This window comes from Alexandromys fortis, unplaced genomic scaffold, assembly GCF_014885135.2.
Source record: "Alexandromys fortis isolate MF-2015 unplaced genomic scaffold, M_Fortis_MF-2015_v1.1 scaffold_59, whole genome shotgun sequence".
NCBI lineage: Eukaryota > Metazoa > Chordata > Mammalia > Rodentia > Cricetidae > Alexandromys > Alexandromys fortis.
In genome coordinates, this window is record NW_026067943.1 from 6,093,487 (window position 1) to 6,107,020 (window position 13,534).

At 42.1% G+C, this 13,534-nt stretch overlaps 1 protein-coding gene across 6 annotated transcripts in view; it reads left to right on the forward strand.

Annotated features, from left to right (window-relative positions):
- The window catches only part of Marchf8 (membrane associated ring-CH-type finger 8), a 73,801-nt gene that overhangs the window by 28,818 nt on the left and 31,449 nt on the right, over nt 1-13,534 (forward strand). For 4 of the 6 annotated variants that reach the window (XM_050148404.1, XM_050148399.1, XM_050148398.1 and 1 more), the window contains exon 2: nt 1,242-1,418. The exons of 1 other annotated variant lie outside the window; for it this stretch is intronic. In XM_050148404.1, the coding sequence (XP_050004361.1) occupies nt 1,320-1,418 (99 nt within the window). In that variant the 5' untranslated portion in view covers nt 1,242-1,319. Of the gene's footprint in view, nt 1-1,241; nt 1,419-2,201; nt 2,277-13,534 lie in introns of those variants that run through there. One more of the 6 variants, XM_050148401.1, reaches the window with a different exon arrangement.

The window sequence follows — 13,534 nt, forward strand, 5'->3', positions numbered from 1 at the left end:
TCCTCAAGACTTACTCCATAGCTTTTCAAAGTGTTAGGAACAAACTCATGTTACACCGGGTACCAAACTGCAGCAGGTGATCCTTTGGTGGGAAAACCATATCTGAACTATATATAACAAGTAACATTCCTATTTATTTACCCATTGTCAGTGGTTTCTTTCACACTTCATAGTGGAGCTAAGTAACTAGAACAGCTTTGGCCTTTAATTCCTGTGATATTTATCTCACTCTTTATAGGAAACATTGGCCAACAGCTGGTTTGGAGAGTCTAGGCTTTCAGGAGGTTATGCATGAACCAGAGATATTTTGAATTTCAGCAATCTTGCCATTATATGAATTTGAGGTCAGTTGGATAGACTGACAGATTATTTTCCCTTCTCTTTCCCTTCTCCCCTTATTTTTCTTGTTTAGAGCTTCATACTAGAGATTGAATCAGGGATTTGTGTGTGTAGGCAAACTCTACCACAGAACTATAATCCAACTCCAAAAAACAGCAATGGTGATTTTGCTTTGTGTGTATCTAATGTTTTAAATTTTGTTTTGTTTATAAAGGATTTCTCTCTGTCTGTCTGTCTTTCTCTCTCTCTCTCTCTCTCTCTCTCTCTCTCTCTCTCAGTGTGTGTGTGTGTGTGTGTGTGTGTGTGTGTGTGTTTCGAGACAGGGTTTCTCTGTGTTGCTTTGGAGCCTGTCCTGGAACTAGCTCTTGTAAACCAGGCTGGCCTCGAACTCACAGAGATCCGCCTGCCTTTGCCTCCCGAGTGCTGGGATTAAAGGCGTGAGCCACCACTGCCAGGCTTATAATGGATCTTACTGTGTTGCTCAAGTTAATTTCAGACTTGCAGTTCTTCTGCCAAGGGCATTAATTTTAAGGAAAAATTACTTATTATCAGGATGCATTAGACTTAGGTTTGATTCTCAGGGAAATACACACATATATATAGGAATACTTGCTCGTGAGCAAAAGTTTAACTTTGAAAATAATATAATGAGACGTTGTTTTCAAGTTAAGTAGACAACAGGACTAATCTGTGATAATTCACAGACCTTATTCCCTAGCGTCCCTCAGATACTGTCATTTTATTGCAAGAAACAAATGTTATGATTTTCCCCCAGTCATTTTCTATCCCTTTTGAAGAACAAGTATTTGCCAGCATAACTCACTCAAATTTACAACAGTGCTAGTCTTACTGTTGGAAATTAGGTAATCTAGCTCTGTTCTGTTTCTTTTCATTTTTCCCAGCTTGAAGTCAATGGCCCAAAATGACTCTGCTAGTGGAGACTCGCTTCCGTAAGGAGAAAGACCAGGTCAGAGGCTGGGATGAGCATGCCACTGCACCAGATCTCTGCCATCCCTTCTCAGGACGCCGCTTCCGCTAGAGGCTACAGAAGCAAGACCAAAGACAAGGAGCAGGAGCAGGTAACGGGAGAACTCCTCAGAGTGCCTTCCTGTGGGGGTTCCTTCCTGCTTGCTGTGGTCAGGTACTGACTGAGCAGCCTCCGAAGGAAGGAAGGATGGAGGGAGGGAGAGAGGGAGGGCTGTTCTTCTATCTCTGTTTGAGGGCAGATGTTTGGCAGTGAGGTGGCAGGAGCATGGAGTGGCGGGTCACATTGTATCCTGTCAGGAAGCAGAGAGAACACTGCTTGGCTCACTTCCTTCTCTTTATAGTTAGGCTGAGTATGCCACGTGGGTTAAGTCAGTCTGTAAACACTTCACTGATACAGACTCCTAGATGATTCTAGATCAGTACTAACTTCTGTTACAAATATATTATTTGAATAGTTTTCACTTTAATTTATTATTTCACATGTGTACCAATTTGTATGGTGGTGTGAGCATGTGTGACCCACAAGTGGAGGTCAGACTACAACTGGAGAGTTGGTGATCTTCCTCTGTGGATCCTGGGAAATGATCTCAGGTTGTCAGACGTGGTGACAGTTACCTTTACCCTCCGAGCCATCTCAACAGCCATTACAATCATTTTACTAAAATTCCACAAATTGCGATCTAGAGTAATACCTGACTGAGCTCTGAAGGACTGGTTTCTCTGCAGATGAGCACCCCTGGCTGTGTTTAGAGGGGATTGTCTTCTGCTGTTTTCTGGGTTCTGAGGGTTTCTTAGTGTAAGTGGCATGCTCATCTCAGTTGGCTAAGTTCCTGACTATGTCTTCTACATTCCTAAGATGAAGTTTTTACATTTAGGTCGTTATAATCAACCTGTCTCTGTTTTCACGCTGCTGGTGATCTGGCTTGACGCTTAAACATCAGTTGGATCAGGTCAGTGATGGAGGAACTTGAGGACTAATCTAAGCCCAGAGGGTCAGGAAGAGCTTTCTGCAGAAAACTGGGATTGTGGGGAGAGCTATAGTTAAGGGAGAAGGAGAAGCAGAGCAACTCGGGTTGAGGATATGCGTATAGTCAGCCCCAAATCGTTTGATGCAGCTTGTGATCTGCCTATGCTGAGAAGTGAGAGAAAGAGAAGCCCAGCAGAGGTTCTGGTAGCTACATGGATCAGGTCTTTAACTCAGGTAATACCCAAGGTGACTTCATGCACAGCTCCCTCTATAGCATGCCCTGCATGGGCCTGTATCTGCTGCTCTGTGGAGGGCTAATGACATGTACATACTTACACTATCTGTGGATGAAGACTGACATCACTTTCAGTGGGATGAGGACTGCTGGGAATATTTTGTAATCATAAAGGATTTTTCTTGCTATCACTTACTAGTGGATAATTAATCCTTTAAGAGGATTGCTGCTTTTAGGTTTGTTTTGATTTTTAAGACGGTCTCACTGTGTAGTTCTGGCTGTTCTAGACTCATTGTGTAGATCAAACTGGCCTTGAAGTTCCAGAGAGTCACCTGCCTCCTGAGTGTTGGGTTAAGGGACATGAGACATCACAGTTCTTTTTATGTTTTTATAGACACTAATCCATTACTTCGCAGTGTTCAGTCTCTTTTTGGAAACCTGAGTTGCTTCATTTCAAAAGAAATTACTTTTTAATCCTCACTGTTTTAGAGAAATTTTTTCATTTTAAAGTTAGTAACATCTTACTTTTAGGCCTATATTAAGCAACCTTGTGTATACTTAAATGTGTGATTATTAATGCATATGTAATTTAGTAGTCTAATAGATAATTTTATGATTGGTCTCCAAGTCAGTATTTGAAAATACACATTGTCGGTTGTTTTAAGTTACTTTCCATCTTAGGACAATGTCTATTTTCCTGTCTCAGTGGGTCAGGTATCTAGAGCTTGCTATAAGTAACAGCATCTTTTCCAAATTGAGAAAATTTTAGTTCAGGGAAGTTGATGTTCCCTGGATTCCCAGAAAGAGCTAATCCCCAGCACTGTGAGATGATTCTACCTTGATCAGGAGTGGTCAGGAGGCAGGGAATCATAAAGGTCCAGTTGCTGCTTCTAGTGGTAAACATTGCCACTTTATTACGACTGACAGACAAACAAAACCCGTCTCTACTGTTGTTAGCGTTGCCACTTAAACACTGGTGGCTCTGGAAGAAATACCACCCGTCCTACTGTAGTGAGACATGTTTTAATATGCGCTCTCTCTGTAGCCCAGGCTAGTCCCAGAGTTAATCCTCTTTCCTTGACCACCTGAGTGTTAGGATTCTAGCTGTGTGCCACTGCTCCTGGTTTACACTTCAGCTCTGTCAAGGCTGGACAAGCCAAGTGGATGTTGCATGTTCTGCCACTCTGTTCCCATGCCCATGTGTGATCAAAGCTGTATGAATGGATGCACTGCAGTAGAGGACCGAATCGCCTGGGACCCAGTTTGTAAGATTGTCTAGAAAAGAACTTTCACTTTCGGCCCTGAAAGAACTAGTCCACATTATTGTATTTAGTCTGTGGCCAGCTTGTATTTAGACAGCTACATGGAAAGCAAAAGATACTTTTCATATTTTTAAAGAATTTTATTTCAGTCACCATTGATTTCATCTTCCTTTCGAGGTCAACAGAAGGATTTTATCATGAAACATTAAAGTGATAGTTATCTAAACAAATTTCATTTTGCTCTGAAAGTATGTAAATGGAGAAAATTTTTAATAAAAGGAAGTAGATGCCTTATATATCCTTGTATACATAAATACCTAATACTATATTCACCTGCACCTGGCATCTGGAACAAGAGGCTCACAGTTGAGCAGGGGATAGTAATTCTCATGCATATCCATTGTACTTTCATAATTATTGTACTTTAGTGTACAGATAAACCATGAGAACCCAATAGAAGAACTTGTAGAAAATCCGAGCTTTAATATTGCAGACTCTCATTTTCAGTTCAGTGCCTGGGCCTGCTTTGTACCTCCAGAACAGTCTGTTTTCAGGGCCTCCTCAGGTGTGCCCTGGTGCTGGTCCATTCCTGCCTTCCGTTTCCTTTCTCTCCCTCTCACCCTTCTTCCCCTCTTTCCTTTTTCCATTTTTTCCTTCCTTTTCCCCCTTCTGCTTTTGCCCTCTTCCTCACATCCCTCCAATTCCAGTCTCCAAAGTTCAGGATGGCAGACATGCTACCATACCTGGCCAGCCTACCAGTTCCAATCACTTGTGTGTGTGTTAACTATTCAGAATCCAAGGTCTCTCGTCAAAGCAGTCTCTAGCTCTCTCTGGGCCCACTGTTTACTCAAAGGAACTGTAGTTTTATTTTGCAGGATGAAAGTTCCTTCTTCTAATGGTCCACAGAATCAATTAATCAGGGCTCATAGGGACTCACAGAGACTGAACCTACAATCAACAGCCTGTATGGGTCTGACCTCAGTCCTCTGCATGGATGTTGTGTTTGTGTGGCTTGGTGTTCTTGTGGGACTCCTAGCAGTGGAAGCAGGGGTGTCTCATTTTTGGGACCCTTTCCTCCTGCTGCACTGCCTCTTCCTGCCTTGATGTGAGGGAGATGCCTAGTCTTGTTGTAACTTGTTATGCTGTGTTTGGTGATACTTCTGGGTGGCCTGCTTTTTCCCCTGGGAGGAGGAGTGGATGTGGAGGAGAGTGAAGGGGTGTGTGGGGGAGGAGTGAGGAGAGGAGGGAGGGGAAATTGCCGTCGGGATGTAATAGTTGAGAAAATAGTAATGAAGATACATCTCTGAAAAAATCCTCCTTCTACATATTACAACTGTGTGTGTCAGTATTTAGCCTACTCTCTAGTCTTACTTCTTTATAGAGGCACACTTAAATCGTCTTTGAAATACTTGTTCCGTCACTATCAGTTAACGTGTCACTACTGCCGGCATCATTTGTATAGCTCCTTGAGTCAGTATTTACTTTTCCTATGAGAATCTCAGAACATTAATGTTTGCTTCAGCACAGTTTCTGTTCCTGGAACAGAATGCATGAGGCTGGGTAAGTTATAGAAGAGGCTTTCAGTTCTGGAGGCTGGACAGCTTCTGGTAAGGACCTCTTCATGTCCCGTGCATGGCAGAGGGCAGGGGGATGTGAACAAAGAGAGGAGAGTACAGAGGAGGTATAACTCTGTAGCAGCCACTTCCCACAATAACCAAAACACTCTGGATACCACACTCATAACCACTTACTTCTTAAAGGTCCACCCCCTCTCTGGAACATTACATGAGGGACCATACCTTAACACATGGTTTAGTAGATCCAATCATGGTCACACCATAGTAGCATCCTCAAACCTGGAAGTAGGAATATATCTTCTTGTGGTATGTGTGTTGGGGGGAGGGCATCTGTGTAAGTTTCTTTCAAATCTGTATCCAAGATTGCTTATCCTGTTTGATAATCCCAACTGTTATAGTGATGCCTTGGGGACCCCTCCTAGGATACTCAAGCATGTGCAGGAAATTGTAGCATACTTGCTGTTTGTGAACCAGAGATGATGCATTGTTACTAAGTACCATTTTCTGACTCACTGTTCAGAGTGTGGAGACGGGTTCTGATGGTTTCCCTGGAGATTAAGAAAGGGAAGGAAGGTGCTGCTAACCAATCATTGAATTCAGTGTTGCTGAGTTTGAGCTGTTTTGTTTTAAGTACAGCTTGTTTACTTGTTTAGAGTATGTAGCTGAACCTGGGCATTGGTCCAGGTAGGAGATGTTGCTGGAGTTCACATTATCTAGATAAAACAGTCAGAATATTTGGTAAGAGAAGCATTTGCTGATGGTTTTCCTGGGTTGCTTTCAAGTTGGTGAAGGTGATAGAATTCATTGGTTGGATGTCACTGATGAATATGATTTATTGCTGCTACTCTCTTGTAGCTGTCAATGTATTAGGTGTCAGATAACTTTCTAGATGTCGTTTTGGTAACTGTTGAAAATTGAAAACATGCAAATTTAATTTTTAGTGCAGATTTCACTAAGTATCACTTTAGGATACTATTACAGTATTCTAAATGGTTATCAATGCCTTTGAATGCCTGACATCAACGAGATGGCTCCTTTATCTCATACAAGAATGAACAGACCCAAAGAGAATTGTGGTCACCTGAGTTTGAATATTCCCATGTTTCTTATAAAATTAATTTCTTGTAGATAAATATTAATAAAATACACATTTTTGTTCATTTATATAGCTTTCTACATAGCTATCTATAGCAACAGTGTATTGTGTCTTTGAAAGACCCCTTCCCTCAGAAAGCCTGTGACAGTGCAGGGCACATCGCGATAGCTGTCCCAAAGTGCACCACAACCTAAGCTGTTTATCTGGGTCCAGAGTATTCTCAGCTGCTCTAGCAGCCCCTCTACCCTCACCCTGTGCACTGTGCTCTGACTATCGCCATGGTTTTCTTCTGCCTTCTTGTCATTTTATGTCCTTACAATGTATTTTCCTCTTTATCTTTGTGAATATACAGTTACAACCTAATTAGCTCTAGCTTCTTGTTTAACTGTTAATTTTTTTCCCCTGACCTTTTCCTTGCTTCTGAGAATTGTCTTGCTTGTTTTGAGTTTGGGGAACGCTGCTGCTAAGGGTTTAAGTTTCTGTGACAGATACTTGCTTCGTACTCACTCTGTATGCCTTGTTCTGGTAAGGCCTTAATACTGGGCCATCTAAACAACATAATCTTCATGTGAGCACTCAGAAGAACAGAATCACATTGTCCTCTTCTTTTTATGAAAGCGGGCTGCACAGCGTCCTCTGTGACAGGTGATGTCAGTAGTTACCACCTTTCGCTGTGACATGGGCTCCTCACACTGTGATCTTCACAGCCACACTCTGCTGGCTACTTAGGCCAGCCTCTATTCGTCTATGAGGACCTTGCCCTCCTCCACACTCTCTGGTTTTGTGTATCTTTAAGTCCTCATTAATTTATTAATTCTTGAGCCGGGCATTGGTGGCACACGCTTTTAATCCCAGCACTTAGGAGGCAGAGGCAGGCGGATCTCTGAGTTGGAGGCCATCCTGGTCTACAAGAGCTAGTTCTAGGACAGGCTCCAAAGCTACAGAGAAACCCTGTCTCGAAAACAAAACAAACAAACAAACAAAAAACAAAAACAAAAAAAAAGAAAGAAAATTATTAATTCTTTGTACAGATAATCACTGAACACCTATTACATAGTAGGTGCTGAGTCAGACATCCGGTGAATACATGGATGATAAAGAGATGCTCTCGCATTTTCCAAATGAACAGACCTAAAGAGAATTGTGGCCACCTGATTGTGACTGTGGTCTCTTTCCCCAGGTCCCGTGTTCTGTCAGTCCCCATGCTCAGCACAGACCCTCTCTGCCTATACCAAAGCTTTCCATTTAGTTGCCTTGCCTGAGCCCCTCTCCTCCTGCCCTGTTCTGTAGCTGGAAGCAAAAGCAGACATAGTCCAATGTGTTAAATGTTGTAGTAAGAGCCTCTGTCCCAAAGAGATTTTCTGCAATAAGATACACCAAAGTTGAGCTTTTTTAGAGTTCTGGGAATTGGGCTGTGGGGATAACATGCTCAGTTGGTTAGAGGGCTTGCCTATCATTTCCAAAGTCCTCGGTTTGATCCCCAGCACTGCAAAACCTAGTCATGGTGGTTTCATCCCAGCATTCAGGAGAGAGGTGACAGTAAGAGGATCTGAAGTTTGAAGTCATCCTTGGCAAAAAAGTGAGTTCCAGGCAAGTGTGGGCTACATGAGACTTTGCTTTACAAGAAAAGAAGTAATAGTTAAGTGATGATGAGGGAAAATGTCAGAAAAAATAGTGCATTGCAGAAACCCCAAGGGAAGAGGGAAAAGCATGGTATGTACCTATGTATCACCACAAGACTGGCCTACCTGTAGGGTTCTGGCTGATGAATTGTGTCTTTCTCCTTCTGCAACTACATGGTGTTTCTTCGACTTGGCCTACTCTGCCTTCCTCTATCTGCTTGGAATTCCTGCCTTGCCTTATTCTGCACTGCAATAGGCCCAAAGCAGCTTCTTTATTAACCAGTGGTATTCACAGTGTACAGAGGAGAATCCCATATCACCATATGAAGTTGATTATTCTTTTTTCAAGGTCTGTGAAAAATTGTGTTGGCATTTTGATGGGGATTGCATTGAATTTATAGATTGCTTTTGGTAAGATTGCTGTTTTTAATATGTTGATCCTACCTATTCAAGAGCATGGGAGATTTTTTCAATTTCTGATATTTTTCAATTTCTTTCTTCAAAGACTTAATGTTCTTGTCAAATAGGTCTTTCACTTCTTTGGTTCCTGTTACCCCAAGATGTTTTATGTTATTTGTGGCTGTTGTGAAGTGTAATGTTTCTCTGATTTCTTTCTCAGCTTTTTTATAATTTGTGTATAGGAGGACTACTAATTTTGTTTTGAGTTGTTCTTGTATCCTGCCACATTACTGAAGGTATTTATCAGCTGTAGGAGTTCCCTGGTAGGGTTTTTGGGGTCACTTATGTAGACTATCATGTCATCTGAAAATAGCAAAAATTTGAATTCTTCCTTTCCAATTTCAATCCCCTTGATCTCCATTTGTTATCTTGTTCCTCTAGCCAGAACTTCAAGAACTATGTTTAATAGAAATGGAGAGAAAGGACAGCCTTGTCTTGTTCCTGATTTTAGTGGAATCACTTTGAGTTTCTCTCCACTTAATTTGATGTTGGCCGTCAGCTTACTGTTATTGCTTTTATTATGTTTAGATATGTTCCTTGTATCACTGATCTCTCCAAGACCTTTATCATGAAAGGGTATTGGATTTTGTTGAAGGCTTTTTTCTGCATCTAATGAGATGATCATATCTTTTTTTTCCTTTGAGTTTTATTTATATGGTGGATTACATTGACAGATTTTTGTATGTTGAACCATCCCTGCATCTCTGGGATGAAGCCAACTTGATCATGGTGGATGATTTTTTTCATATGTTCTTGGATTCAGTTTTCCAGTGTTTTATTGAATATTTTTGCATCTATGTTCATGAGTGAGATTGGTCTATAATTCTTTTTCTTGTTTGAGTCTTTGTCTAGTTTGGGTATCAGGGTAATTTTAGCCTCGTAAAAAGAGTTTGGCAATGTTTCTTCTGTTTCTATTGTGTGGAACAGTTTAAGGAGTATAGGTATTAGCTCTTCTTTGAAGTTCTGGTAGAATTCTGCACTGAAACCATCTGGTCCTAGACTTTTGGTTGGGAGGCTTTTGATGACTGCTTCTATTTCCTTGCAGGTTATGGGTCTATTTAAATTGTTCACCTGGTCTTGATTTAATATTGGTATGTGGTATCTCTCCTGAAAACTATCCATTTTTTTCACATTTTCCAGTTTTGTGGAATACAGGTTTTTTGTTGTATGACCTAATGATTCTATGGATTTCCTTAGTGTCTGTTGTTATGTCCCACTTTTCATTTCTGATTTTATTAATTTGAATGTTCTCTCTCTGCTTTTTGATTAGTTTAGATACAGGTTTGTCTATCTTGTTGATTTTCTCAAAGAACCAGCTCTTTGTATTCATTGATTCTTTGTAGTGTTTTCTTTGTTTCTATTTTATCAATTTCAGCCCTCAGTTCGATTATTTCCTGTCATCTACTCCTCTTGAGTGAGTCTGCTTCTTTTTGTCCTAGAACTTTCAGATGTGTTGTTAAGTGAGTAGTGTGAGTTTTCTCCACTTTCTTTATGTGGGCACTGAGTGCTATGAACTTTCCTCTTAGCACTGCTTTCATAGTGTCCCATAGGTTTGGGTATGTTGTGCCTTCATTTTTGTTGAATTCTAGGAAGTCTTTAATTTCTTTCTTTATTTCTCCCTTGACTCAGAGGTGGTTCAGTTGAACACTGTTCAATTTCTATGGTTTGTAGGCTTTCTGCATTTAGTGTTGCTGCATTCAGCTTTCTAACTTTAAATCACAGAGATCCAATAAAATACAGGGGGTTATTTCTATTTTTTGTATCTGTTGAAGTTTTCTCTGTTACTGAGCATGTGTCAGTTTTAGAGGAGGTTCCATGAGGTGCTGAGAAGAAGATGTATTATTTTGTGTTTGGGTAAAATGTTCTGTAGATGTCTGTTAAGTCCACTTGAATCATGACATATGTTAGTTCTCTTATTTCTCTGTTAAGTTTCTTCTGGTTGACCTGTCCATTGTGGAGAGTGGGGAGTTGAAATCTACTATTAGTGTGTGGGGTTTGATGTGCAAAGCTTATAAGCTTTATTTATGTTTCTTTTACGTATGTGATTGCTCTTGTATTTGGGGCATAGATGTTCAGGATGGAGACTTCATCTTGATGGATTGTTCCTATTATGAATATCTTACTCCAGTTGGTGCTGGCAGTGTGTTTGCCTCTTGATCCAATCCTTGCAGTGGCTGGCTGTGTCTTTGGGAACTGTCCTTGGTCTGCTCTGTACTGTCAATGTCTGTGTCTCAGGGAGCCACTGAGGTCTCTCGTTTCGTTCTCTTGGTCTGCTCTCTTGTTAACGCTCTCTTGGCCCACTCTATGCAGTTACAGCCTGTGCTTCAGGGTTCTTCTCTTGGACCTCTCTCTCGGTCCTCTTTGTGAATTTGCACCCTGTGTCCTGTCAGAGCTTCCCTGAGGTTGTGGGGGGATAGGCAGGTTTGGGGCCCAGTGAGACTTGTAGCTTCCTATCGATAGGATGGGGGTGTTGGAGCAGCCAGCCTCGCCAAAATGTTTTCATCTGTTAGTTTATGAGGTCTAGTTTTATCTGTTAGTGACAGGATATTCGGCCCAACACAGAGTGAAGGGCAAGGAATGGCGATTGAGTGGACTAAAGACAGCCCAAAGCAACTTGTAATTAGGCTCTTGCCCTGCAAAATTGAAACTCTCCACATCACTGAAATTCTAATCAGCCAGTCAGCCTTTTCAGACAGCTTCTTCACAGAAGTCTAGTCTACAGGCTCAGTGATGATGGAGAGTTGTTCAGAACTGGATTTAGACAAAAAGCTTCATAAGCTGAAGTGGGGAAGGTCAGCCAGGCTGATCTGTTGGGGTTTTTTGTGTAATAGGCCTTTCCCAGAGTGTGCGACAGGACTCCTCGGGAGCGAGAGACATGGTGTTTGCTGCTGTGTTCTGATTTTACTGTTGCTCCAATAGACACTGTGATCAAAAGCATCTCAGTGGATGGAAAGGTTTGTCTCAGCCTGCAGGTCCCGCTCCATCTTTGAGGGAAGTCCAGGCAGAGGCTCAGGCAGGAGCTGAAGCAGAAACCGTGGAGGAATGAATGGTGCTTCCTGGCTTGCTCATGCTCATGCCCAGCCAGTTTCTTACCCAGGACCTCTTGCCCTGTCAGTGGTGCTGATGCCACCATGGTCATCTAGGGTTGCAGGAAAGGATTCTTTTCCTCTGATGATTTAAAGAATAAATGGCAGGAAAAGTAAAGTCTCAGCACTCAACCAGATTTTATTGAAAGTGGCATCACACACAGGAAAATACACAGAGACAGACTTCCCAGAGGTGATGGGCCTGGGACCTAAGTTTGTGTGGCAGAGATAAAAACTTTTGTGTGTTCAGGTATAGAGTGGCTTCCTTCTCAGAACTGGGTGGTTTGTGCTACTGTATGTCAGTGAATAATCCAGACAAAGGAAGGACGCTGATCTACTGCCACAGCTGGAGATTCTCACTGGGGTTCATAAGTCCACCCAGTCTTTCTCTTAGGGAGGGAGAAAAACATTTTAAATGTTTAAGTGAGAAGCTCATTCATCCACCTAGAGCCTCTTTGTCCTTTCTGCCTTCCTGCTGAGGATCTGACTCCTTGTCCCTCAGTGCCATCTGTATCAGTTAACAATCAAGGCATGCCCACTGGCCAGTCTGTTGAGATTCCCCTCTCAGATGTCTAGTCCGTGTCAAGTTGACAGTTAAAGATAGCTCAGGCATGTCACATGAAAATTAAAAGAAAGACGGGCGGGTTTAAGTAATATTTCTGGGGGTTTATATCTTGGTGTGAGAAAATGAGGTTCAAGTGTCTGTGGCTAGTCTTGGGGAAAAGAGAATTTTAGTTTCTGTAGCTTACCTAGGGGGATAAAGGAAGTGGGAGAAAGGAGAAGGTAGAGGCATTTCTAAGGCCTTGGTTCTGTTGCCCTTCGGATTAAAGAACCAGACATCTCAAGGCTTCATGCTTTGGGTTGTTGTTTTCTCATTTCCAAAATCGCAGAAGCTTCCTGTGGCACTTCCCCCAGCTGGTGTCGCTCCCTCCCTTTCCCTACCATACAATGCACATGCAGTTGCCCTTGCTCTTGTATGGCTGAGGAGCATAGGTTCCCCTAGACCACACAGCAACACGAAGGCCACTGTGGAGCTTGTGCTGTTGAGGAGACATGGTGAAATCTCTGAGAAAGGCAGAGGCACATTTTGTTCTAGAAGAAATTACTTCTCTTAAGTAAAATGAGAGAGCTGGGACGCAGCTCAGTTGGTAGAGTGCTGTCCTTTCGAACACAAAGTCCTGGGTTTTATTTCTCTTCCCCCAGCATATAAACCAGGTATGGAACATGTCTGTAATCCCAGCATACAGGAGGTAGAGGCAGACATCAGAAATTCAGGTCCTCTGCTAATGGTCTCGGAGGCCAGCCTGAGATACATGAGACCCTACTGCCAGAGCAAAAATGATCAGTCAAAGAAAATAGGAAAAGAATTCTTGAGTACTGTAGGACAGATCAATAAGAACTTGAATTTGGAAGCTGGAGTGGTGGCTCAGTGGTTAAGAGCACTGGCTGCTCTTCCAGAGGACCCAGGTTCAGTTCCCAGCACCACATCTGACTGCTCACACTGCCTCGCATCTCCAGCTCCCAGGGCCCAGTGCCCTTTTCTGGACTCTACTGGTCCCCACATGCTTATGCACCCCAACACATATTTACACATCATTAAAAATAAAATCTTTAAAATTTTTTTTAGTATTATGATCATTTTTTTTTGTGTATGCGGCTATTTTGCCAAATATCTGTGCACCACCTCTGTGCCTGGTGCCCTTCGAGGCCAGAAGATGGTGTAGAACTGGAGTTACAGACGTTGTCAGCTGCCATGTGGTGCTGGGAATTGAACCTGGGCCCTCTGAAAGAGCAGCCAGTGCTTCTAACCACTGAGCGATCTCTCCAGACTCTAAAAATAATCTTTTTTTAAATTTTTTTTAATTAATTAATTTTTTTATTGAAAAAATTTCCGCCTCCTCCCC